The 27,984-nt window shown below is 34.9% G+C and overlaps 5 protein-coding genes across 8 annotated transcripts; 4 read left to right on the top strand and 1 right to left on the bottom strand.

Moving 5' to 3' along the window:
- Positions 1–1,541: 1,541 nt before the first annotated feature.
- LOC125208351 (uncharacterized protein At2g23090-like) lies at positions 1,542–3,027 on the top strand. The gene is made up of 3 exons (XM_048107946.1): positions 1,542–1,707; positions 1,840–1,880; positions 2,733–3,027. The coding sequence occupies exons 1-3, from the start codon at positions 1,635–1,637 to the stop codon at positions 2,850–2,852; spliced, it is 234 nt and encodes a 77-aa protein (XP_047963903.1). The 5' UTR covers positions 1,542–1,634; the 3' UTR covers positions 2,853–3,027.
- Positions 3,028–6,434: 3,407 nt separating this feature from the next.
- LOC125199687 (secreted RxLR effector protein 161-like) lies at positions 6,435–7,290 on the bottom strand. Its single transcript, XM_048097629.1, has 2 exons — positions 7,156–7,290; positions 6,435–6,848 (listed from the first exon to the last, which is right to left on the bottom strand). The coding sequence occupies exons 1-2, from the start codon at positions 7,288–7,290 to the stop codon at positions 6,435–6,437; spliced, it is 549 nt and encodes a 182-aa protein (XP_047953586.1).
- Positions 7,291–12,240: 4,950 nt separating this feature from the next.
- On the top strand, positions 12,241–13,678 carry LOC125212623. The gene is made up of 2 exons (XM_048112839.1): positions 12,241–12,537; positions 13,181–13,678. Exons 1-2 carry the CDS (start codon positions 12,456–12,458, stop codon positions 13,339–13,341), a joined length of 243 nt encoding a protein of 80 aa, XP_047968796.1. The 5' UTR covers positions 12,241–12,455; the 3' UTR covers positions 13,342–13,678.
- Positions 13,679–14,952: 1,274 nt separating this feature from the next.
- On the top strand, positions 14,953–16,880 carry LOC125201691. Of its 2 annotated transcripts, none has more exons than XM_048099906.1 (3): positions 14,953–15,386; positions 16,354–16,400; positions 16,503–16,880. In XM_048099906.1, exons 1-3 carry the CDS (start codon positions 15,299–15,301, stop codon positions 16,689–16,691), a joined length of 324 nt encoding a protein of 107 aa, XP_047955863.1. In that variant the 5' UTR covers positions 14,953–15,298; the 3' UTR covers positions 16,692–16,880. The 2 variants fall into 2 exon arrangements, with proteins under 2 accessions (XP_047955863.1, XP_047955862.1); XM_048099905.1 differs by having other exon boundaries at positions 14,959–15,386; positions 16,354–16,424.
- A 5,823-nt stretch (positions 16,881–22,703) lies between these two features.
- Positions 22,704–26,967, top strand: LOC125203165 (QWRF motif-containing protein 2-like). Of its 3 annotated transcripts, none has more exons than XM_048101485.1 (7): positions 22,704–24,184; positions 25,116–25,235; positions 25,331–25,447; positions 25,536–25,625; positions 26,448–26,558; positions 26,673–26,777; positions 26,902–26,967. In XM_048101485.1, the coding sequence occupies exons 1-6, from the start codon at positions 22,880–22,882 to the stop codon at positions 26,745–26,747; spliced, it is 1,818 nt and encodes a 605-aa protein (XP_047957442.1). In that variant the 5' UTR covers positions 22,704–22,879; the 3' UTR covers positions 26,748–26,777; positions 26,902–26,967. The 3 variants fall into 3 exon arrangements, with proteins under 3 accessions (XP_047957442.1, XP_047957435.1, XP_047957427.1); XM_048101478.1 differs by having other exon boundaries at positions 26,848–26,967; XM_048101470.1 differs by having other exon boundaries at positions 26,673–26,967.
- Positions 26,968–27,984: the final 1,017 nt, after the last annotated feature.

Below are 27,984 nucleotides of genomic sequence, written 5' to 3'. Positions count from 1 at the left end.
GGTTTTTATATTCCGATTGGATAAATGTAATGTGTCACAACTCATATAAGTCATAAGTGTTGTACTTTAATTACAAAATTATAGGAGAACATTTTCTCTGTCTAAATTGTAAAAAAAATCTAAAAATATAGTAGTACAGTATAAAATACTAAAAAATAGGTAAGCATTGAGTGTTAATTTTGTGAACGAATCAAATGTACTATTACTACTAAGTAGTAGTAGTAGTACTAATAAATATGTGTACGATTTAGGGAGTTTCAACCATAATCTTCTTGGAAGACTGATAGGAGTATTAAACAACGATAATTATTGCTTCCCACAAGAGGCTTTTATAGATTAATTTTGTACGATTAAATTTTAAATTATTGATTTTAAACTATTAATTAAATATTAAAATAAAACAATTAAATGTTAGTAGTAATTTATTACTCCCTCCATCTCTGAAAATTTGTCACATATTTCTTTTTTCGTCCGTCCCTAAAAATTTGTCCCATTTCACTTTTACCATATTTGGCAGTGGACCTCATATTCCACTAACTCATTCTCACTCACATTTTATTATAAAACTAATATATAAAAGTAGGACTCACATGCCACCAACTTTTTCAACCCACTTTCTATTACATTTCTTAAAACCCGTGCCGGGTCAAATGGGGACAAATTATGGGGGACAAAGGGAGTAATTTATACTCCCTCCGTCCCACTTATGAGAGTCCCGGTTGAGTTCGGCACGAGTATTAAGAAATGTAAAGAAAAGTTGGTAAAAAAATATAGTGGAATGTGAGACCTATCTTTTTATATTAGTTTTATAATAAAATGTGAGTGGAAAAAAGTTAATGGAATGTGGGGCCTAATACCATTTATGAAATATTACAATCGGAACTCCTAAAGTGAGATACCTAAAAATTGAATACCAGGACTCTAAAGTGGGACGGAAGGAGATAATGATGTTTTCGGAAGCAATAGTCAGCATAATTAAAAGCTAGTATAAATTATATACTTCCACAAGCCACCTAAGAACTGTAAACTGCACTAAATTGGCGTTTGATAGGAATTAAATGCGCAAATTAATGTGACTCGGAAAAATTACTAACTATCAACAATTATTCGTTACCTGATAATTATAACCCCCACCTTTTTTCCAGAACTATCCTATTTAAATTTTTCAGAGCTATCCTATTCTACAAACTTAAAATTGAATGTCAAGATCTTCAATTACAAAATATAGCTAAAATAATAATATGTACTATCATTATAAAGTTATTATTGACTCAATTTTAACATTTCACCGAGAGAAATCATGGATTTTATTTGTTCAAAACGTAATATTTTTATGGTGTAATTTTATGGTTACATTGAAAAAAAAACTCAATGATAATTTTATGGTGTAATAATGACAACTTCTGCCTAATTTCCTTTATCTCCATTTATTGGATCTATCATCCCACCAATAAAATTCCCCATACTGAAAGAATATATGTATAATTATTTGGAATAGTATTTTCCAATATATAAATAGCAATTGTGCTTCTTTTCATCAGAAAGGCATAAATAGAGGTTTTTGATCTTCAATAACCAAAAAAACAAAAAAACAAAAAGAAGAGGGAGAGAAAGAGGGGAAGGAGCTAGAAGCCATGGGCGGAGGCAATGGCCAGAAGGCAAAGATGGCTAGAGAGAGAAACATGGAGAAGCTCAAAGGCCAGAAAGGTATATCACTCTTCTCTTAATTTTCAGTGTTTTGGATTTTCCATGTTAGGGATCACAAGCTCATTTCTTTTCTCTTTTTATTTTCTTTTTTTATTCAATTGATCGTGATTGCGTGTTTGATTTTCTGAGCAGGAAGTCAGCTTGAAACCAACAAGAAGGCTATGACCATCCAGGTAAAAAATATTTTTGTATAAATCTGATTGTTACTGTGTTTATTACTGATTTATCTGTGCTATTTGTGATATCTTGAATTTTTATTGGAATTGGGGGTTTTGTTAATTTCTGATCTGATTATTCTGTGGTTTCTTACTGTTGTTTTCTGTGAAAAGGCTGATCTTGATTGCTGTTGATGCTGTATTGCTCCTGATTAGCTCAACAGTTAAAATGTTTTGATTCAGTATATAATGTATAAGATGTGAAAAACTGATCTTTTTCTTGAGACTTTCTGAAATTTGTCATAAGATGTAGGTCTGATAAGTGTTGAAAGTTCTTCATAAGAGTTTCCTGACTTTTGATTACAATGATAAGTCTTGAGTTTGCTAGATTCAATTCAACTCGAGCCGTTCTTTGTTTTTATAGATCGACTGTGTGTTTGTGCTGCAATGTCGACACTTTGTCTTGGATTGCAAACATAAGTGTAGATAGATGGTGAAGTGAATTGTATCAACTTCTCTCATATAATGGTCTTTTTCCAGAGAACTGCATGTTTCTCGGTTGTTTCAGCTCGATCTCATTGAGTAAGGGTGGCTAGGACTTGACGTGCATAACTGCATCGAGTAGACTTGCTTAATGAACTTAACATAGGTCGTTGCTATAGGTCTCAAATAGTATGGTATTAATCGTTCAATTCTCTTTCCAATAGCCTGTTTATGTAAGTGTGAACTGATCCAATCTTGATCGATGGCGATCTTGGATAATTTTGCTCAGTCTTGTGTATTTTTTTATTCAAAACAGTGATGATAGTGTCGTGCTGATGCGCTCTTGGTTTTGGTACTAACTTCAATGTTACCGGTTCTAAACTGCAGTGCAAGGTTTGTATGCAAACTTTCATTTGCACTACTTCGGAGGTGAAATGCAGGGAACACGCTGAGGCAAAGCACCCGAAGGCTGATGTCTACACTTGTTTCCCCCACCTAAAGAAGTGACGAGGGGCCATCGGTGAAACTGGTTTCAGCTATATTTCAAGTCTGTCAATGTTTTAGAAGCTGTTTCAGCATTGTTGCTGAGATAATTTCCTAAATTTTTTGATGGTTTAAGTGTATTGAGACTCAGTGAAATATGTTCATATTATCTCAATCTATATTATTATTCTCTGCCTTATTATATTAGTACTACTGTATAACTGTTGAAAGCTGATGTTTGAATCTTTTCTACATCTCAAGGTTTAATTAGATAGATGTTTGTATTGTTACAATTTTTTGATAATGTTGGAAGAATTAAGAAGATGAAATTCGATTTCAGTCAGCCCTTCGGTGCCATATTTGTAACGAGGCGGAGTAGGAGTAGGTGAGAATTTGAGCTACTGCATTCGCGTCCTGCTAGTTTCAGCAGCCCGCACTTGGTTGAATTCCGGTGGAGATTTCGTCTACGTACTTCAACGCAAAATTAGTAAAATAAAAGAAAGAAATTTACTGAAATAGTACTAGAAAATTTCAATTTTTAGACACAGAGAAAAAAGAATTTCTATATTTTAAAAATTAAAGTACTCTTTAGCTTGCTTTTTAATTTATTTTATTTAAAATATTTATTTTCTATATTTGAAATAAATCTCTTTTTTTTCCTCATTAAAATATTCAACTAACTTTTACTCTCTCCTTACTTTACTTAACAATTTCTCAATTCTCGAGTAGTATTTTAATTTAATTTAAATTTTTTTTATTCCAGGTGATTGTATGAACAACTAACTGTTACTCTCTATTTAACTTACTTTTAACAATTTTTTTCATTCATGAGTAGGACAATGATAGTATTTTAATTTAATTTAATTTAAAACATTTTTAATCACAGCGAATACCGAAACTCGAAAGTGGGCTATCAGTTTTGGGCTGAAGGAGTAGCAAGTTCAGGCCTTGGGCCGTTTTTTATCAAAACTACTCTAAAAGGAGCCCGACCAAATAGGCCCAAGGCCTAAGCTCAACCAATGTCTAAAAGGATATCATATCGCAATGGGCACCCCAAAAATCAGCTATAACATTTTTTTTCAGCTTAGCTGCATAATGAATGCCTTCAGAGACAAAATTTAATAAAGATAGGAACAAAATTATATATTGTGAAAAATAAAACAAAAAACAAATGGAAATTGAGGAATTTATTTTTGGGATAAAGGTTGGTGAAATTTATCATTACCACTTGTAAATTATTTATGAATTTATTTTGGCAAACTTGGTAAAAACTTACTACTACTATATAAATTTCTTTACTGTTGTAGTGTAATTTTTACTTGATTATGTTTCCATTGGATGTTGTGTGACTTTTTTGGACACATACCCAAATTTTTGTGAAATTATTTGTGAATTGCACTGGTGCAATTTTAATTTGAAATTTTCAAATCATTTATTTTCATATTTGGTAAACTTGCTTCATTTTGCGAATGTAAAAAGCTAAAACTATTCCGCTTTTGTAATGATTGTTCTAATTTTTTTATTCCTTCATAGCATCTTCCTCTTTCTCCAGTGTCAATATGACGTCGTCCGTCGCCTCTGAATCTCAGGTCACAAAATGTTTGACCCTCTGGACGCCATCGTCACAGGATCACAGTTCACTAGATCTCGTAATAGGATCACAGTTCACTAGATCTCGTTTCGCAATGTTTGATCATTTTGACCGCTATTGTGATCTTGAGGATTTAGCAGTGGGCAGTTTATGCGAAGAGATGTCGGTTGATTGTTCTGTTTTATGGTAGGTGGTTTTCTTCATTTTATAATGATATGAAATGTTTTTGCAATATCAAGTGTAACATTTTTCAAAATTGATATACAAATTCACTTCGTATATTCTTTACTCTGATTCATTAAACTTATTCTGTTAAGTTTTTATTATTTTATAAATAATGAGTATCCATATATTATTAGAGTTTTATAATTATAATGCTCCGAACTCTGCTCTTGGCTTAAATGAAAAAATCTTTTGATGTTTATTTATAGCTAGAAACACTTCACTTATCAGCTTATTCGAAAGGTATACAACACAATTATTATACTGTACTATGTGTTATATTTTTAGAATTTTCTAGTCTATTTTTATACTAGTAGTTTATTTTACATATTTACATTCTTCTCTATAAAAAGGTAGATATTTTTGCTATATAACTCTAGATAATTCTACTTCAAAGTATCTACACATTGTTTACTCTAATATATTATTCATTTGTTGGAATCAAAAGATATTTTTGCTATATAACTCTAGATAATTCTACTTCAAAGTATCTACACATTGTTTACTCTAATATATTATTCATTTGTTGGAATCAAATTAATGATTCACATAATTCATCACATAAATCACACATGTCGAATACGATTGATAAACATAAAGCGGAAGCGTACATGGATTCGGATTCATGATGTTGTTAATGATTCTGAAGTATGGAAATTAGTCTTCCAAGTGACAACGCTCTCTCACAGATTCTCTGTAATCTGTAGAGTCTTGATACGTCTGATCAATAGGAATGAGAATCTATTGACCTATTTATAGAGTTGCACTTGGGGACCATAACCATGTATTTAGGAATAAGTCCCTAACTTTATTATAACTTTAATTTCACCCATAACAAAGTTAAAGTTATCCAAAGTAGTATCTGCACAATAGTCCTCATATTTTAATAGATAATCGTTTGACCCTATAAGTTATATAACCTTAGTAGATCACGTAATCGAGTCAATCAATAAATAGTCATTAATATTATGACATCTTTAGACTATTATGTTGGACCATATTAAAATGTTTCAAAAATCTCCCACTTGGGCCAACATAAAAAGTCGCCAAATGATTGTACATTACTGAAATTGCGCGCTTACTATTTATATCAATCATCTTTACCGATCCGGTCTACTAAACATGTTAATATAGAACCAAAGAAGTTTAAGTCACAACACGTATACATGACTAAACTCATCAGTGATCACAAATATCAACACATCTAGCAACACAAATCAAAATATGAGTGTGCAGCATGAAAATTACATGCTATGTGATCTTTTGCATGTCTATTTTCAACTGGTCCTCTGAAACTGTAGTGAGATCAGAAAATACCAAAGCATAATTCAAAGTAACTAAAACCAAAGTAACTATAGTTCACTTAATATAACTGAAATTTAATGTTATTACATAGATGAACATAAACTCCCACTAAACCAAAGTATCACAAGGTCGAATACCCATGTGAAATACATGCTCATGAAAGACCGAAGGCGGTAAACCTTTTGTAAAAGGATCCGCAAGCATGGAAGTCGAACCTAAGTGTTCAATTTGCAATTGTCTACTCTGAATTCTATCCTTAACAACAAGGAACTTGATGTCAATGACTTCGACGAGCTCCTGTTGTTGTTGGAGCACATGACTGCGGACTTATTGTCACAATATAACTTGAGTGGTCTTTCAATACTATCCACAATTTGCAGTCCTTGAATAAAGTTTCGCAACCATACTCCATGTTGTGATGCCTCAAAACAAGCTATGAATTCTGTTTCCATTATAGAGGTGGCTATCAATGTTTGTTTAACACTTTTTCAAGATATAGCCCCTCCGGCGAGCATAAAGACATAACCTGACGTGGATCTACGACTATCTTGGCATCCCGCGAAATCCGAATCAGAATACCCAATGATCTCAAGCTGATCCGATTTCCTATAAGTGAGCATATAATCCTTTGTTCTTTGCATATACCGCAAAACACGTTTGACTGCTTTCCAATGATCCATACCGGGATTACTCAAGTATCTGCCTAGCATGCCCACTATGAACGCAATATCCGGACGCGTGCATACTTGTGCATACATAAGACTTCCCACAGCCGATGCATAGGGAAGTAATTTCATTTCCTTTTTAGCAAGCTCATTTTCGGGACATTGATTCAAACTGAATTTATCACCTTTAGCCACAGGGGTTATCGATGTAGCTCTTTTGTGATAATCCAAGTACACCTAGGGAACGATCCCGATGTATTTGGATTCCTAATACAAAAGAAGCATCACCAAGATCTTTCATTTCGAATTTTCTAGAGAGAAATTTCTTGGTGTCACGTAGTAAATCTACATCGTTGCAAGCAAGTAGAATGTCGTCGACATATAGAACCAGGAAAATAAATTTGCTCCCACTGAACTTATAGTATATACATTCATCAACTGGATTTGTCTCAAAACCAAATGAGACGACAACTTTATGAAATTTAACATATCATTGACGAGACGCTTGTTTAAGACCGTAGATGGATTTCTTAAGTTTGCATACCATCTTCTTTGGGTCACCGGACACAAAGTTTTCAGGTTGTACCATATAAATCGTTTCTGTAATGTCGCCATTAAGAAACGATGTCTTTACATCCATCTGATGTAGCTCCAAATTAAAATGAGCTACTAGTGCCATGATTATTCTGAATGAGTCTTTCGTCGAAACTGGAGAGAAAGTCTCGGTAAAATCGATGCCTTCCTTTTGAGTAAAGCCTTTTGCTACAAGACGAGCCTTATATCTCTCCACATTGTCTTGCGAATCCCGTTTGGTCTTAAAAATCCACTTGCAACCAATGGGTTTCGCACCTTCAGGCAATGTGACAAGATCTCAAACGTCATTGCTTTGCATAGACTTAATCTCTTCAATCATAGCATCGATCCACTTTTGAATATTAGGGCTTTCAATGGCTTGACGGAAAGTGACTGGGTCATCTTCCATCGCTCCAATGTCTACCTCATGCTCTTGGAGATATACAATATATTCATCCGTAGATATTGCAGGTCTCCTCATTCTAGTGGATCTCCTTAGTGGCACTACTTCATCATGTTTTTGAGGAGGTTGTGGTTGTTCTTCATGTTGTTGTTCGGGAGGTGGAACAGGAATTACAAGAGTGTCGTCTTGTTCTGGAATGAAGGGAAGTGAAATCACTTCCTCTTCAAAGACAACATTCTTTATGCCATCTTCCCCCCCAAACTCAACTTCCTCAAAGAACCTTGCATTATTCGTCTCAAAAAATGATCTAGTTGTGGGATCATAGAACTTGAAACCCCTAGACCGCTCAGGATAACCTACAAAATAACAACTTACCGTTTTAGAGTCCAATTTATGCTCGTGTGGCCTATAAGGCCGAGCTTCAGCTGGACAACCCCAAACATGTAAATGACCTAAGCTGGGTCTTTTGCCCGTCCATAATTCATAAGGGGTTACGGCAGTTGCTTTAGTAGGTACTCGGTTTAGGATGTATGTTGCGGTCTTAAGTGCCTCTCCCCAAAGGGATTCTGGCAAAGTAGAATGACTGATCATGCTTCTAACCATATCCTTGAGGGTTCTATTTCGTCTTTCAGCAACACCATTCATGGTAGGACTACCAGGCATAGTGTATTGTGGGACGATTCCACATTCCTCAAGAAATCTAGCGAATGGTCCTGGACGTTGTTCACCCGAGCCATCATATCTACCATAGTATTCTCCACCACGGTCAGATCTGACGTTCTTAATTCTTTTTCCAAGTTGATTTTCAACTTCGGCCTTATAACTCTTGAACGTATCCAGTGCTTGAGATTTTTCACTTATGAGATATAAATAACCATATCGGGAATAATCGTCTATGAACGTAATAAAATATCGTTGACCGTTCCAAGATGCAGTAGGGAACGGTCCACAGATATATGTATGGATAAGTTCTAAGACGTCTGTAGTCCGATTGACTTCAAATCTCCTAATATTTGTTTGTTTCCCCTTAATGCACTCAACACAGACTTGAAAGTCTGCCATATTGGGAATGGTAAGAATTCCATCTGACACAAGTCTTTGTATTCTCCATTTGGAGATATGACCTAAACGTTTGTGCCAAATTGTAGCAGAATTCTCACTTATTAATTTACGCTTTGTACCTCGTAAGTTCACATGCAAGGCTTCATTAAATGAAGTAATAGTATTAAGCAAATAAAGATTATCGCCATAAGAAAGAGAACCGGTGCCAACCAAAGTTGAATTTAGATAAAGACTAAATCTACTATTTCTAAATGAACAAGTATAACCGAATTTGTCCAATACAGAAATAGAAATTAAATTCCGTCTAAATGACGGTACAACAAATGTCTGTTCTAAATCCAAATAACAACCAGTTTTTAGTAATAATCTAAATGTGCCTATTGCCTCCATTTCAACTTGTTTGCCATCGCCCACATAGATGAATCTTTCAGCATCAATCGGCTTTCGGCACTGGAGGCAACCCTGCATGGACACACTTATGTGAGTAGTAGCACCAGAGTCTATCCACCAAGTATGTCCAGGTACAGAAGCTAAATTAACTTCTGAACAAACATAAGTGAAAAATGTACCTTTCTTCACGCGCCAAGCGTGATACTCTTCACAATCATTCTTCTTGTGTCCATCTTTCTTGCAAAAGAAGCAAACTGAAGCTGATTTTTCCTTCTTAAACTGTTTTGCAGATGGACCCACAACATTTCTGGAGGAATCAGGAAGAATCCTCTTCCCCTTAGCGAACTCGGAAAGAACCCTATTTCCCTTGTCTCTTCCTCGTTTACCCCTATAGCTTGTTGCTAAGTGAACACTTTATGTCTTACTTTGCTTCAATCTCTCTTCCTCTTGAACACAATGAGAAATCAACTCATTCAATGTCCATTTATCCTTCACAGTATTGTAACTAACTTTGAAGTGATCAAATTGATGAGGAAGAGATATCATAACCAAATGCACTAGTTGATCATCATTGATCGTCAAATTAAGTGTCGTAAGCTTTGAAGCAGTGTTTGACATTTCCATAATGTGCTCCCTAATTTCCCCTCGGCCATTATACCTCATAGTCACAAGTTTATGCATCAATGAAGCCGTTTCGGCCTTTTCATTGCTTGCGAAATTCATATCAATGGCCTCGAGAAATTCCTTAGCAGTTGCTTCTTTCGGGACAGTACCGCGAAATTTTTCAGGGATGACATGTTGTATAATCATAAGACTCATGCGATTGGAGTGTTCCCACCTCTCAAAAGTCCGTTTATCCTCATCGGAACTTTCATCAGTAAGAGGGGCGGGTTGCTCCGTCCGAAGTGCATAGTCTAAATTTGCAATCCCCAAACCAATCAATACCTTGCTTCTCCATGATGCATAGGTATTGCCTTTTAGCACATGAATGGAATTTAGAAAACCAATAGCAGATTCTTGAGCTAGCAAAGAACAAATATAACAAGCATGACAATAATTAGCTCACGTAAATAATAAGTAAATAAATTAAATAATGACAATTCTCATTTCAAGATGTCGGCACAACATTAAAATTTCATCTTTGGACAAAATAATTAACTTGCAAGTGATATCTTAATACGTAGTAATCAAATATAGATAATCATTTCCAGTCAAACAATAAGTCTTCCTTTGGGCCGACTTAGTGTCCACAATGACTTAAGGATAATCTCATATTATTACCACAAAGTACACAAGAAATACGGCCAAATAACAATCTTCCTTTGGGCCGATTAATTATTCGAATGTATTTCAAGTATATAAATATCCTATATATTCTAAATAAATTAATTTACACGTCAGAGCTCACTTTGGCAAGTTAATGCTTTAATTAATTTATTTAAAATAATAGATAATAAAAGCTTAAGTCATTATTTAATTAATTACTTACTAACTAAAACAATCAAATACCATTAATTATTTATTAAAGAAAAATACTCTTGGGCACTAGCAAACAATTTTGCGTAAATGTTAATAGAGGAAAAGAAGTTCAAAATCCAAAATTGTGGGCCCAAACATTTTATAAAATTATGGCCAGAGAAGGAAAAATTGGCTGCTGTTATTAAGCCAAATTTTAAAAATAGAATCTGAAATCAGTTTTTCTGAAACGGTGGTCGCGTCGTTTCATGAAGTAAGGCCAACGATTCACCGCCGTCAACCGCTGCGACGTTGCCGGAGACTTGGCGACGTCGCCGTTCGCCGGAATACATGGACGGTGGTCAGATTTAATTGAAAACTTAATTTTTTAAAAAGAATTTTGAGTGAGAAACTATTTCTCAATTTCTCTCAAACATTCTGTTAAACTCAAGAGAAGCATAAACCGAAGAAACCCAAATTTTGATTTGAAATTTCTCCAAATAATTTATTAAAGGAACTGGAATGGGTTTGGAGACCAAATATTCAAAAGTTAAAATTGTTGAAAATTTCACGCATATAATCTCTCAATTCACAAACCAATAATATATTGGTTTGCGTGTATTAAATATCAACTCTATTGAAAAGCTTTTGAATGAATTCAACAAACAATTTCAAATTTTCATCCGAAATTTCTTCAAAAAAATTTCAAAAGAAATCTTGCGCTCACATTAGAAAACACAGAAGAATTGATGAACAACCTCAACAAGTTCAACGGCAAATCATAAACTGAATCCAAACAATGAAAAATCATAGATAAATGAATTATCAATTCGTTCCAACATGTATTGGCTCTGATACCAATTGTTGGAATCAAATTAATGATTCACATAATTTCATCACATAAATCACACATGTCGAATACGATTGATAAACATAAAGCGGAAGCGTACATGGATTCGGATTCATGATGTTTTTAATGATTCTGAAGTATGGAAATTAGTCTTCCAAGTGACAACGTTCTCTCACAGATTCTCTGTAATCTGTAGAGTCTTGATACGTTCAATAGGAATGTGAATCTATTGACCTATTTATAGAGTTGCACTTGGGGACCATAACCATGTATTTAGGAATAAGTCCCTAACTTTATTATAACTCTAATTTCACCTATAACAAAATTAAAGTTATCCAAAGTAGTATCTGCACAATAGTCCTCATATTTTAATAGATAATCGTTTGACCCTATAAGTTATATAACCTTAGTAGATCACGTAATCGAGTCAATCAATAAATAGTCATTAATATTATGCGATCTTTAGACTATTATGTTGGACCATATTAAAATGTTCCAACATCATTTTCTTTTAACATTAAAAAAATCATAATAATAATGTCAAATTTCAATATTTAATCTCGTGAACTGGATTTAAAAAAAACAAAAGAAAACAAACAATCAGATATTCCAACAGTGAAGGATATATCATGTTCAACAGTGCCATTTTAAAAAATAAATAAATGAAGAACTATAATCATTCGCTCGATATTCAATTGATTTTACAATTCCTCAAAAAAATTTAAACAGACGTCGACGCTGCCCAACATCAAGCATCCACGTGGACACTAGGCGTAGAAATATCTTCAAGCTCATACCAACGACATCGTTTTGGGAGACGTGTAACCACTCACACCCCGACACGTGCTCCCTTCAGTTACGAACCAACCACTCGGAATGAATTCAAACGGGAAAACAATTCAGGCTGCAATCAATCAATCATCATATATTCATCACTCCATCTTCATCTCTCCTCTCCCTCATTCCTAGAGAGAGAGCAGAGCTAGCAACTTTCATACGCAAATTGTTTTAATTTTGATGTTTTTTTGTTTCAATTTTCACTGTTTTCCAGGAATTTTTGCTGACTGGAGTGTGTTTACTTTGATTATACACTGAGAGGGCCGCGACGCAGATGAATTGCTGGGAGAAAATGGCGATTCCGATGCGGAAAGTTTGGATCGGAGTATCCAGAAGGTTCGGGTTTCGCAAAACAGGTTCGCTCTCTCTTATTCTCTCCGATTTTGATGGAATTCTGTTGCTTTCTAGGGTTTAATCTTCTCTGGCTTAGGAATTCTCACTTGTGTTTTCATTTTATTTCTTATCTGTCATTTCAATTATAGTATTATCTTCGTTCAATTGCAAAATTGAGTATAAATCATAGTAATAGTTGATACATACAGCTTATTGAAAATTGAAATGATGAAATCCATCTATGTTGAGTTGCAGGAAAATAAGCCAATTAGATTTTTAAAAATGGCAATGAAGTGATGAATCTGGTAATCAAATATGAATCACTTTGTATCATCACTTCAATCTTCCTAACTATGGCATATATTTGATAGAAAATCCTAACATAATTTGTTCTGTTCAATTTTGCTTGTACCAGCCAAATATCACATTTTCTCCATGAGTCACTACAGGTTTACTGAGCTTGAATCTTCCTAATTATGGTATGAAACTCTGAAAAATGATTGATAGCTAACATAGAGCAAGTTGGGATATGCTCTACTTGATTAAAAAGCCTAACACAATTTGTTCTGTCCGATTTTTCTTGTACCATCAAAGATGCCATTGTGTCTGTACTGCACTAGATATGATCTACGTCTGAACACTGAACCTTGTTGAACAAAATTTCAGGGCTCATCAAACTTGACAAAGACGTGAGGACATGTGAGTACGAGGATATCCATATCTTATGGGACTTGCTGAAGAGGAACGAGGCAGACCTCGCCAGAAGCAGAAAGAGCCGTTCTAGGAGGTTCCAATGGCCGCAATGCTCCTCTTTGCTTCGCCACTGATCTCATCTGCTCCTGCTTTTGGAGTTTTGAACAAGCATACATATGCAGTGTGTGTGAGCTCTGAAGATCATACCATTTTGCTGTCTCTTACAGTAAATCAATGTCCTCTTTTCTCTTGTGTCATTGAAATGTGAAGATGTGAAAAAATGTCCTATGATGTTTCTCCCCACCCTCAACAGAAGTTTCTCTTTCTGGTTCTTTTTATGTTGAAGGGATGCTGGGGATGGCTATGTATAATGTTATGGTGGCTCTCCAACTGTATGTTTGTTGGAATCAAAGAGCCCCCTCCCATTTCTTGGGATGTTGTAATAAACTTTTCTGTTGTTTCCTTTTTTTAGTTTTCTTGCATCAGCAATCATTTTATCTGTTCAGGGTCTGTATCTATCTGACCTTAAAAGGCTTAACAAATTCAATCTGAAGACTCATATATGGCTTAATATAAATTTACTAGATCTTCCTATATGATGAGTAGGTGGATTTCCTGTGAAATTAAGGTAATAAATAAATATAGGAAGAAATATACAAAATATACATGCAAAAAAAAAAAAAAACTTAATGCCAACTTTAATATTTGTACAACACAAAACTAAGCTGACTTTTCAATATACCAATTAAATATGTGAAATATAAATTTTACTACTATAGCTAGTATAGTTTTTAGAAAAGCTAATAACATACTCTAACTGATCTAAAACTCTATCTTGACTCTACTTTTAAAAAATAAAACATACTACATCGAATATATGTCTCTAGTCTTTATGCAGGGATGCATGGTTAAACTTAGTTCTTCGTTCATTTGTGAATTGGACTAGCGGTTCTGATTTTGGAATCGTAATCGGCTCTCACAAGCTAAACCAGAATTGGCATATTGATTATACTAGTTCGGCTCCGGTTCAAGAAATTTTGAAACTATAATCTATGATTTTGACCCAAAATTAGAAAAATCCATGAAAGAATTATTGAAAAACTCGTAAAAAGCCAATTGAAACTACCCAACTAGAATCAAAACGTAACCATCGATTATAGATTCAAAATTAAAAATGTAATCATGAAGCGGGCTAATTATACTCCACTTCTATTGAAGCTGATTCAAAACTAATAATTTTGAACTGGTTGCATCACTAAGTTTAAAATTGAAAACACATTTTACTACCTCCTCCTCCGTCTTATTATAAGTGTAATATTTATTGATTGGCACGAGATTTAGACAATGTTGTTGAATTTAGTATAAAAAGAATGCAGCGATAGTAAGAAATACTCCCGCCGTCCCAAGATATTAAACCCATAAACCATTTTGGAGTGTCTCAACATACTTGAGTCATTTTTATTTATGGTAAAAATTTATTTTATTACTAACTCCACTTACACCACAAAATAACATCTCCTAAATTTCTGTGCCCAAAAGAAAGAGATTTAATATCTTGGGACAAAGAAAGAGATTTAATATCTTGGGACGAAGGAGTAATTAAAATGAGAAAAAATTTCTATTTAAAAAAATGTGTCTCTTATAGATGAAAATCTTTAAAATATGAAAATAAAATAGAATAATACATTTTGTCTTATCTCAAAAGAGCAATCTTGAAGAAGGCGCGCATTCCACCGCTCGGCAGCATTCAATTCCCTCATCCACTCACACATTTATACCTCTGCACAATTTTGCAGCAAAATTGAAAAATAAAAAATTCAATCATACAGATTATAGCAGCAGCAACGGCCGTGACAACGAAAAGCCACATGATCATTTATCATGATTCATCACCGCATAACGACACTCAATTTTACTTTTGGCCCCCAATTTTTGCTGAGGGTATGGGTCGACTGAATCGAAGAACAAATCGAGACGAATTTCTGAATGGGTTGAGTTTGTTATATAACCTGCGCTGCTTCTTTGTTTCTTTCTCCGCGAGCTGATTTTCCCCTTTTACAAAAAAATTGTTTTTTTCTTTGTTTCCTTGAAATGAGGGGCTTTGGATTCTTGTGCTTGTTCATGTTGATTGGGACAGCTGCTTTTGTTTACCATCAAGGAAGATTCAGCTCTAATCCAGGTAATTTTTTGGCTGATAGTAGTGTTTATTTCTTTATTTTCCTTTTATGAATTTTTGGTATAAAATTTAAAATATGATAAATCAATATGCTTATATAGATGATAAACACATGGTGAAGTAGTTTTTTTGGTTGAATTTAAAATTACTAATTTGTATTGAATTATCTCTTCATGAAAGTATGCAATTTGGTGATTAAGTAAATGCAAAGGTTTTGTTTAATTAGTTGCACCATAAAGTTTACTTCGATAAACAGAGATAACAACTGATCAATTGTGTAAAAAATAGTAATATTCAGATTCAAATTTATTGTGACATCAAGAATTGAATTTTGGTCATAATTTATGCTTGCTGATAAATTTTCAAATAAAATTTAGGGACTTTAAAATTTTGAGCTTTGCAGATAATTTTTTGAATAGAATTTGAAAGCTGAGCTTGACATTTGGAGATCTGTCAAGTAGGATTTATGGCTGGAGATGGTCTTATCAACTTAATGGAATGAGGGAATTAACTATAATTTCTAAAATGAGTTGATTTTGTTTTATGATTTGTTTCTTTGTTAACTAGATTAGAAACTTTGCGAACCCATGAAAAATGGTTGCTTTGTTTGTTAAAAAAGTTAGTTTTTTGATATCATAATTTATGGTCTTCACTGACCACAGGAGCTCTTCTTGATGGTTCTTGAACTTCAGTTAGTGAAAAAATTGAATCTTTTTGCATGAACATATATATAAGGCTTGCATATTCTTGTTCTTGTAGAGAACGTTACATGGGCCGTCGCAGTCTATGTATAGTATGTAAATTCTAATCTTTGTTCGTATCCTAGTTAAATCTTCACTGCAAATATCGTTTCAATTAAGAATCTTGGTGTATCGTCGTGGGAACTATCATTGTCTAGCTCACTGTTTCACCTTGCTAGTGTTTTTGTGTTTGCCATAATCAATAATTTTTTCTCGATGTGTTTGGTCAGTCACAATTGAAGTCATGGAAGCAAGTGGGAGCAATGCCATGACACTGGTACTGAAAAGCAGGAAGCTCAAGGTAAGAGCTTGCTGCATTTAGAAAATACGAACCTTGTAAACGCGACCTCATTCTCTTCCCTTTACGTGCAATCTGCAGGAAAGTAGGGAGCCTCCTACACCGGACGAAGATGTTCCTCGTCTTAATTTGGAGGATTACCGGTCCATTGATCCAGTCCCAAATTCTAAGGCTTCAATAAGACCCGGACCTGTCCAGCACGGTACTCCTCTAATGCCTTATCTCCCCAATCCTTCGCCCGATCCCGGTCAACCACAACATGGTGGCTAACACTTCCTCATCACTAATAATACCACTCCTCTTAGAATGATGTAATAACTATGAATTCTATCTGGTGTTTCCTTCTGCATAATTTCCTAATTAAACCGTAGTAATTGTAATATTTGTGACAGATAAGTTAGTTTTTTACTCCACTTATCTGCCACTCTTATCCTTCTATGAAATTAGTGTTTGCATTTATCCTTCTATGAAATTATAATTTACTGCACCACATGTATAAAATTAATGAATTCGATGTGTGATTAAATAGCGAACTCAATAATTTTATACGTTTGGTGTAGTCATAAAAATGAGATTTATGGACTCACGATAAGGAGACTCGCGGTAACTGCAGTCTTGTATATTCTTAGAAATATCTTTTTCCCCAATAATACAGTGTTTCTGGTTGTGACTTTGATAGGAAATTATGTTCCATGTCCCTACAGATCATTCTATTCCTTTTCCCTAGATATTGAAAATGAAAAAATAGAATATAGTTTCCAGAAAAAGAAAATAGGGGACCATTTTTATATCACCTTTTATTGCTGGCCACCATGACTTAAGGTTGAAGGACCTCTCAAACCTTCATATGGATCACATTATTGCTACTTTTTACATGTTAATAATTCATGAAGTGCTTCTCAAGTAATGGAGTTCTCGAACTCCAAATTTCACCCGTTGCCTCGTGTGGGCTCTCAATGAAAACATCAATGATGCACTAAAGCTTGATCTCAATTGGTCTATAAACTCCACATTTGTTGCATTACACAAACCGAATAAGTTTTCTTGCACTGAAGTTTGACTTCCCCTCTAATTAATAAATCAACTAAGGTGATGTTCGGTTTCCTAGATAAAATAATACTCCCTCCGTCCCAATAAATATGAAACGTTTGCTTTTCGGCACAGGATTTTATGTAGTGTTGTTTTGTGAGTTAAAGAAGAGAGAGTAAAGTAAGAGAGAGGGAAAAGTAGAGATAAAGTTATTTCTATTTTAAGAAACGTTTCATTTTTAATGGGACAACCCAAAAAGGAAAACTTTTCATTTCTAGTGGGACAGGGGGAGTACTAAGATAATCTAGGATTGAGTTGTGAGATTATTTTAGTCATAGGGGATTAGCTATGACTAATTATTCCATGATTATCTATCTAAGATTGAGTTCTGGGATTAAATCTCATGAACCAATCATACTACATATTTAAACCTGGGATACAATTTTGCAAGCCGAGCATCCTCTAAGAATGATACTACTACAAGTGGCAGTTGCCAAAATATTTGTTATCCAACCAATTACTCTTTTTGCTCATTACAATGTGATATAGAGCTGTAGAGCTAACTGTTACAACCACTAAAACAGACGTTGAAATGGGAATCCTCTTTTGAGCTGACAGCTTTGTATGAGAGTGAACCACATGCATTCATCCTCTTTTTGAGTAATTACGGCATCTATACAGCCAACAATGCCATGCATGGATTCCGATAGTGAATCGAGATTTTATGCATCGAGCACCAACGGTATCATTTGACATCATCGACGAGACGAGATGGTCCGAGAAAAAATTAATCATGTACATGCTATGTCACTAGTTCGAATATGGAGGAATACCATATCTGATATTATCGTAGTAACACATTTGGTGTAGCATACGCGTGAGAACAAAACTCGTACATAGGAAAGAAATTACCTTTTTACCCTCTGATCCTATTGAGATTTGCCTTTCAGATAGGCCTAATTTTCCCTTAGGGTCAGTCAGAAACGCCATGCTCGCCCCACAATCCACAAATTTCTTTGACAAAAACGTCTTTTTGGGATTTTGTTTAGGTGGAATCGTGAATAGTAATTGGCATGTGAAAGATTACATGGTTTGGTTGACCGTGAACTGCTGGTTCCAGTTCAAAAACAGATGATTTCTGACCGGTTCCTAGCTAGCGATTAACAACCGATTTGGTTAAAATCGAGCACCTCTATTTCCACCCATTGGATCCCAAAACTTATGTTCTGAATCCGACACCACCACTGTGCCGACCATATCGTAATAGCACAACATGTGTTGTACGTATCGTCAATTTTATGTACGCGTGAGAACATAACTCTAACATTGAAATGAAATTACCTTTATACCCTCAACCCACAGTGGGAAAAGAATGTGGGACAAAACCAGCTAGACCACCAAACAAAGCAATAGTGATAGGCCATAGAGGATCACAGTCACAAACTAAAGAGGACTCATTCAATTTGCTTTTGAGACTTAGCTTGCAAATGATGGCTTTGCGCATGTGGGTGTTACTCTTTTTGCTCAAAGTGGAGATTTAAGATTATTATTATTCAGTTTATTTTCTTTTTTCTTTGAGAAATGATCTTATTCATTTTCTATTTGTCATTAAGAGAGAAAAGTATGACTTTAATTAGGTCGATAATCATTTATCAAATGTTGGTCGTCCTATATCAAATTATTTTCTTCAAATAATTATTTTATTTTGCTGTTCCATTGCATTAACCCTTCCTTTCCGTCCGAAGAGAAATGATTTTGTAACATCATAATTAAATTACCATATTTCTTCATGATAATGCTTCCCTTTCCTTAGCTTCCGCAAACGGTCTCATGGTTATTAGAATCTTTACATTATATTATTGGAGCTAGGGTTCGTTCGAGTTCGGGTTTGGCCTTAGCTGCCGCACTATGGGATCGATGACAATTCTGAACACCGAATTTAATGGAGTTTTCTAGCTTCCATAACTTGATTAACAGATATAGTAATGGAAATAAACAGAACTTGTGAGACCAGATACAATGAACAAGGTCATCAGTCATTACTAGCAATGAGTTGTACAAAGAACGTAAAGTAAACCTAATCCTAATAGATTGTAGCGGAGCTGTCGTACAGTGGGATTGGCAGGACCTCCGAAGGCTGAATTTAACGAAATTATCCAACTTCGAGCATTTGATTCATTGATGAGACTTGAGAGTAATGGAAATAAAAGGACATAAAGTTGAGGAAAAAGTTGAAATTAAAAAATTTCTTGCATCAGAAGGCATAGAATATGATGGACGGTGGAGATGCAATATCTATATAGATCAACGGAGATGGTTGAGCACCATGCATGTGCTTGAAAAGTGATTATCGTCATTTAGCATTGGTAGGAGATCATATTCTACTTAAGTTAGCTAGCATTCACGGTTCTTCTCCACTTTTACTTTATCTTTTGGGCTCTCATTATCCAATTGATTTGTTTCATTTTCATAATATAGTACTATAGTTTATATGAATTTTGGGAAAAATATATCGATATAGTCATCGTAATATGACATGGGGTTTCTAATGTGATGTGACAACGTCGTTTTGAATACACTGATTTAACATGGTAATACGACATTGCGAGAGTCTTAACCTAGTAAATCGTTACAACATAGGAGTAGTAACATATTACATTCGTTCCATAAAACACTGCACACTCAAATATAAAGTACTCCGTATTTATGGGCGTAGTATTTTGTTGTTTTTTTAATAAATAAAATGGATTAGTAGTATGGAACTTTAAAGTAAGAGATTTCATTTTTTATATTTATTCAGTCTATCTTAATTCTTTATTTTTACCACATTATAGATTGGTGAACTAATAATATATACCCAATAAAATAAAATTTAGATTGGAATTTTCAATAATTCAATTGTTCAAAAGTGGCTTTCAATGGGGATGTTGTGATGATTTTGGCTTTGTTTAAGTGTTAAAATTATTGTCATAATTAATAATTAAAATAATAACTTCGTACTTGCACAAAACGTCTAGTTTTATTAAAACTCAAAATTGGTCAGCATTCTTTATTAAAAGATAAGAAGAAATTTTCTGAAAAATGATTGTTATACTTTTTACCAGCAAAATATATTTATATAGGGAAGTATGTTTGCCTTTAGTTAAGGTTGAAGCTAATAGCTTAGTCTATAATTAGTTCATTAATGTTAAATGGGTCCTAGTGTAATTAGTTTACTAAGTAATTTTGGAGATCCTAATACCACTAATCATCTTATTTTAATCATTCAATAATACCCGTGATATTTTTTTAATTTTCTTATGATCATGTGCCCTTTGCGGGTAAAAATGATGAATAAAAGAATATTTGTATCATTGCAATTGAAGGCATGCTTTTCATCTCTTTTTGCAGACATTCTATAAAAATATTCTGACTTGTTCATAATTATGTTGTGTTTTATTATAGTAATTATTTATCCCTAAAACAAAAGCTGAGGTTATATTAAATCCACCAAAATTAAACATGTACAAAGACAAAAAAAAAATTAAATATTGACATTGACAGGAAATAAATACTATTGATGACACACATATTTATTAACATAGATACAAATATATTTATTGAAAAATAGAATATTGTAAAACATATTAATACGTTGACAGATGACTAAGGCAAATATCAATTGAGTGGCATACTCTTCATCCAAAAATTTATACTATTAAAAAAACACACTCTTCAGCTAAGAAAAATAAAACAAGAAATTAACTCATTAATAGTATCAAATAATCAAATCCAACACACACTCATAGTCAGGGCGTCCTTTGTTTAGTTCACATGTTATATTCATATTTCATAAATTAAGAAAAGTTTTGCTAAGTTGTTGAAACAAAGATGTTAGAGCAACTTAATGAAACTAATAAATTATTCCGGAATCTAATACTAAGTCCAAACATTAAACTTCAAATAAGATACTCTACTTGTTTATGTTGTTAGTGATGGAACATTGGTTGATAGTAAACAATAACTTGGCTACGGTCTTGCAAATGAGGTAAAATTTAACTCCATATGACATTTATTATTCTATACACATGACGAGAAAATGCAATTCTGATAATAGACCGTTTCTTCTTCAACTAATAGATTGAGAGTTCGAGTCGCTTAGTGTACGTAAATGTAGATGGGTATATGCGCATGTAATTCAAAAAATTAAGCATGGATATGACAAAATGCTATACAACGAAAAATAATGTTCCAATTTCAATACAATTCCAATCCTATTATATCAAGCACATTACATACCACAATACACCCTCAATCGATATAAATAAATCCATAATTAGATTTACTACATTCTATTTTTCGACAATATAAATTACTTGTGTTATTCATCGTACAAATATTCACATGCCTTCAACAACGTTTTCCATAATAAATTTGTAACAATAAATATGTCTTGTGCTCATATTTGGGCTAAGGCTAAAAAGTTCTTTCATTCATATTTCCATACGATTTTTTTACTTGTTTATAATAAAAAGCCTCCCAAATTAACTTTTATGTTTTCTAAATCCTAATTCTTGACATCCACCTTTCCTACATTTGGGGCTTCAATTTTTCCATGGTTTGGAAAATTCAAATTTATATAATAAATGATTTGCCAATTTATTGCTGAGTGTTACAAAATTTAAAAATTTGAAGACGTTTCTAACTAGAAACTTTAAATTTGTTAGCCATTTATTGCTCACAATAATTTCTCCCCAACTCAAACGAGAATATTTTGCATTAAAAAATCCGAGACATAGACTCACAAATTAACATTACTAATTGCAAGTAATTTAGACTTGAAATAATGATAGCAATCTAAACCAAAAATTCGATTTTTAGAAGAACTTTTGTTTTATGACCCTATGGTTGAACCGGTGATTAATCGATGATTCTGAACCGACGATGATGATTCCAATTTGCCTGAATTGTAACTGAGCTGATGAAACCATTAGCGTGATTATGGCTTATTCGTCTCACCATGGGTCCGTTCTGAACCGAAACCAACAGTTAACCAGCGATCCAACTTAAACTAGAATCACTAAAGTCAAAGCTTACTTTGCTGCATAACTTTGTCAAACACATTATTTTAATATTAAAATCTCCCCTCTCTCTCCCTCTCTCAACACAGTACACGACAGTTATGCTCCAAAATCACGATATATTGAAAAAAATCAAAAATGTAAACGTGTATATATATATAGATACATATAATCGCCGTGTAAGCAACGGTCATATGATCCTTCTCTCTCTAACCACTCATTTCGGCAATTCCGTTTTCTCTCTCTACACAATAAACCTCTCTGCTTCACTCCTAATTGAGTAATTTCAGCTCCGGTGAAGCAAGGTTTCGGCGATTGCATCATTTTAGTTGCAAAATTAGGGTTCGAGAATTGAGCGGACGATGTGAAATGGTAACCGCCGTTGCATCCACTCCGAAGCAGCAACGGCCGTCGCAGATTCCGAAGCGCCCGCCGCTGCTGCCGTCGGACTCCGACAATGCGCCTCCGCGCCGCCCCAGAGCTCGCGAAGTCACCTCGCGCTACCTGTCCCTCTCGACGACGTCGTCTTCCTCCTCCTCCAATTCCAATACGACGTCGTCGTCGTCTTCCGTCACCTCCGGATCGTCGATTTCGTCGAGGAGGTCTCAATCTCCGATCCTCGGCACCGCCATTTCCACTCCGAGGACTCAGCAGCGGGCGGTTTCTGCGGAGAGACGGCGGCCGCTGGCTACGGCTGCGACGCCGACCAGTGCGGAGAAAATGCTGGTGAGGTCGGTGAGGAGTTTGTCAGTGTCGTTTCAGGGGCAATCGTATTCGCTGCCGGTGAGTAAGGTGAAGCCGCCTCCGGCGGCGGTGGGGACTCCGGGAGTTACGAGGAAGGGGACGCCGGAGAGGCGGAAAGCAGGGGTTACTCCTGTGAGAGATCGGACGGTGAAGGATAGAGACACTCCGAGGCCGATCGAGCAGCAGCAACATCTTTGGCCTGGGAGATTGCGCAGCGAGAATCCGAGTTTAATGAGTCGAAGCTTGGATTACGGCGCAGACAGAGCGAATTGGAATCGATCCAGCCCTGCTATTTCGGGATTGAGAAAATCTGTGGATTCTGAATTGAAGCTTGACGATTCAGCATTTAGCGACGGAGGTCGATCGAGATTGGGAGGTTCGTTGAATTCGGATGTTGAGAGTGTCTCTTCCGAGGGCACCGTTTCAGGAGATACGACTCAATTGCGAGGGATGATCGTACCAGCAAGATGTTGGCAAGAAGCTAGCAACCGAGTTCAGAGAGTTGTAGATCCTGCTTCACCCTTGTCAAACAGAATTAATGCCTCTTCCAAATTAATTGTGGCAAAGAGGTTTCAAACCGATAGTCCTGTATCGTCACCGCGGGAAATTTATGCGAACAGGGGACCTTCGCCTCTCAGAGGGGGTAACAGAGCGGCCTCACCGAGCAGGGCCATGACTTCAGGGAATGGTGCTCTGCCGAGGGGCATGGCTAGTCCAATAAGAGCTAGAAATGGCACAGGGAATGACAATAGCATGGTTAGTACGCCGTCCTTGATAAGCTTTCCAATTGAATTGAGGAGAGGAAAGTTTGGTGAAAATCGAATAGCTGATGCGCATGAATTGAGGATGCTGTATAACCGGCAGTTGCAGTGGCGATTAGCAAATGCAAAAGTAGAGAATGCCATTTTGGTTCAAAAACATGCAGCAGAGGTACTAGCTTGCTCTCAACACTTTTGAGGCTTTTAAAATAAGTTGAAGTTGAACCGGTTTAGATTTCATTTTCAATTGTTTTATGGTCAAGTTGGACTAATGCTCCAAATTATCATCATATTTGTCGAGTTAATTAAGGAAGGAATTCGATTTTACAGATAGTGACAAGTTAGATGCTATTCGAAGTTGTTTTTTTTTCTGGCCTCTTAGGTCTAACCTGAGCATGAGAAGGCTTAGTCTTTAAGATTTTAAAGTAAGTGTATCAGACTTAGAAGTTAATTATTGGCAAATGATGGTTTTAAAATGCTTTGCTTACCTCATAGTTAACAGTTATAGTTGAATAATATTCAGCTTGCTGGTCCTTGCTTAAAATTGGTAACTATGTGGGAATGATATGGATACACCATCAACTTGTCTATATTATCTCTATTCAATTTGGGTTACCATATGTGTTTATTCCCAAGCAGTTGGTGAAATGAATAGTTTTGTCACTTGGTCCTGAAATATTATGAAGTATTTTCGCCCTGCTAAAGTATCCGTCCTGATAAAATGGATTCTTCAAGTTCAAAATAAAAATATTTTGGCATTTTAATTTGACTGTTTTTTCTTTTTGCTGAAAGCCTGGAACCATAACCAAATAGTTACCACCTGCTTCCGAGTTGTTTAGAATCAAATAGGATTTGCTGAGGGTGGAAACATGCATTTATTAGTAACTGATTTGCCTTTAGAAGTTTAGATATATTCTTTCTTATGGCTTGATGGCAGTGTCTTAACTATGTCAGCTTTTCTATGATCATTGACTTATTTCCCAATATCAAATCGATGTTAGACTAACCATCTGATATACTTACTTTAAATGGTTTATCTGCATTTCTTTAGTGTGCTTTTGAGGGAAACTGTTCTCATAGTTTTCTGTTCCTTTTCACATCAGAGACACCTTTATAATGCTTGGGTGAACACTTCAAAACTGCGGCACTCAGTTAGTTCCAAGAGGATTGAACTACAATCGTTGAGACTGAATCTGAAGCTTTATTCTATGTTAAAGGATCAAGTAAGACTTTTTCCCATTCCCCCCTCCAACTAACCTCTATTATCGTTGGATTTGATGGAAACTTAATTGGAGCACATGCCTCTCATTGGATACAGGAACCACATTTGGAGACGTGGGGTATGTTAGATAGAGATTACTGGAATTCAGTTTCTGGTGCGATAAAAGCGTTAGAAGCTAGCACTCTCCGTCTTCCTATTGTTGATGGTGCAAGGGTATGAACCGCATTCATTTCTTCCTACTTGATAGTTCAACACTCGACTAAAAGGCATAATTTCTCTGTCCTTTCTTCAACATTTTCAGGCTGATGTTCATAAGGTTCAAGAAGCAATACATTCAGCTGTTGACGTAATGCAAGCAATGGAATCTTCAATATACTCTCTGCAATTGAAGGTATAATTACATCTTAATGCAACTGTATATCTAAATTTGGAGGCAATTGAGTTATAATTATATCTTTACCTACTCATCAGAATTTTGACGAGTCAACAATTACTAAGCTGCTAATTTGCATTATGACTTCATCTACTCTCTGCTACAAGTTGTAAGTAATTACTCATATTCCCGAATGAGTAATAACTTATGCTATTATGACTACTGTGTTTGTGAGTCACCTGTAACCTACTTAAATATTTCACCTCTTCATACCATCACAAGCTTTTAATGCCGTGACCACTTGAAATAACAACACTGTGATTTCTGTATGTGTATATTTATTGCTTTCTTGTGCTTTGCTCATACAATAAGTATGGAAACTCTATCTGTTGTGAGAGCAGCTGGCAGTACTGTCATTTCTTTCTCTCCGGTTGCCATGAATCTTTGCGGTGTAGGTTGTTTAAAATGAAAAAATAATGCAATAAATATTTGAAAATGAGTGAAGAGGAAATAAGTCTCAGAGTCCATCTCCTGACTATAGGAGTCGCAAATCGATCACAAGTTGATTTTTCTGGTTGCTAATTCTTACTTGGTCTATGTGAAAGATAAGCCTATATGTCTCTTGTTGGTCACCACACTTAGCAAAACTAACGATTAAAGGCATCCTAAAATCGAAAAGCTAGCAATATAAGACTCGTATACTCGTATGCGTTCTGGTATAAAGATAAGTAAATATCATGGCACACTCTTGGTGAAAGGCAAAGTGATAAACTATTCTAATGTTTAGATGTCTCCATCTTTTTCTGGAATTGTGTTTTAACTCCTAGTATGTCTCAACAGGTGGAGCGGATGAACTCACTGGCAACGGAACTTTCCAAGTTAAGCTCAAGGGAGTATGGTTTGCTAACCCAATGCAAAGATTTATTCTCAACAACATTCATACCCTTACAGGTTAGAATGCCAACTAAACATCATCAAGCTTTACGCTTCCTCGTCTCTCTAAGCCATTCTACGCTACGAAACTAGTTCTCTAGTATCTCTCCTTAACATAAGGTGTGATGGCAGGTGATAAATTGGAGCTTAAATGTCCAAGTACAACAGGTTCAATGTTCACAAGAGAGATTTTCAAAGGAAACCTAACATGCTGATCACGATTTTACGGCTAACACGGTAGGTATGTTACATAGCAGTTTTTATGTCTGATCGAAGATCATTTTAAAATGTAGTTTGGTGTGTGCAGTGCAAGGTAGATATGATAGGATATCCTAATTTGGGGTTGTTCATTGTGGCCTAGGTTGGTTGTATACACTCAATCCTCTTCAGTTTCATTAAATTTATATGTGTGAATATGCATGTTTCACTAATTTGTCCAAAATCTTCTAAAACAAATCTACCTTATAGTCTTGGTAGTGAAGAGAGATAAAAGAGAAGTTACTACAATCATGTGTAAACTCCATAAAAATACCAATCAAAATTCTCTGTTTTATTATTATTTACTAGTAGTATTTATTTATTTATTTAGGTTTAACCCATAAATTTTGGATTGAATTGGTATGCCTAAAAGAGTAAGCTAGATGGATATCAAATCTTGATGAATCAGCTAAATTGAGTGACATGAAGATGACTTATCCGAAAATTAATCAAAGTATAATGGTGATTAAATTAAGAAATGAGAGCCACCTGCCACCTGTCATATTAATCACCTTTAAACTAAGAAAAACACAACAGATGTTAGCTACTCTATATCTTCTTGTCCTAATTCTATAATTAAGTTTGGTTTATGCCAACCAATGGAGAATGAGTTAATTTTACATGAATTTCCGGACGGGTCGAATTGCCTATAACACCAATTCTCATTGAAAATGCTACTCTCATTGAAAATGCTATTGCTGGTACATTTTTATGTGAGAAGAAAACCTGACACGAACACGTGCAAAGTTAATAAATTTATGTCAAATCTTGTTGGGTGGACCTGTTAAAAATCCGATATTTTGGGTTTGACTTGATTGGGTTCCGATGACCCATTAAAAATACTTCATCCGTCCCACAATAAGAGTCACATTTTACCATTTCAGTCTGTCGCACAATAAAAGTCACATTTCACTTTTACCATAAATGGTAAGTAAGTCTCACATTCCATTAACTCACTTCACTAACATTTTATTAAAAAGTCAATATAAAAAAGTGGACGTATTCCATTAACTTTTTCAATTAACTACTCTTTACATTCCTTAAAACTCATGCACATAATAAATGTAACTCTAATTATGGGACGGAGCGAGTGCTCCTCTAATAATATTATTATTTTTCTTTTTGAAAATATATTGTGTATATTAGTTTTATTCTTTAGGTTTATGCAAATCAGGTTTTTACCATG

This window comes from Salvia hispanica, chromosome 1, assembly GCF_023119035.1.
Source record: "Salvia hispanica cultivar TCC Black 2014 chromosome 1, UniMelb_Shisp_WGS_1.0, whole genome shotgun sequence".
NCBI classification, from domain to species: Eukaryota; Viridiplantae; Streptophyta; class Magnoliopsida; order Lamiales; family Lamiaceae; genus Salvia; species Salvia hispanica.
The sequence above is the reverse complement of the archived record's forward strand: the minus strand, read 5'-3'. Positions and strand labels throughout refer to the sequence as shown.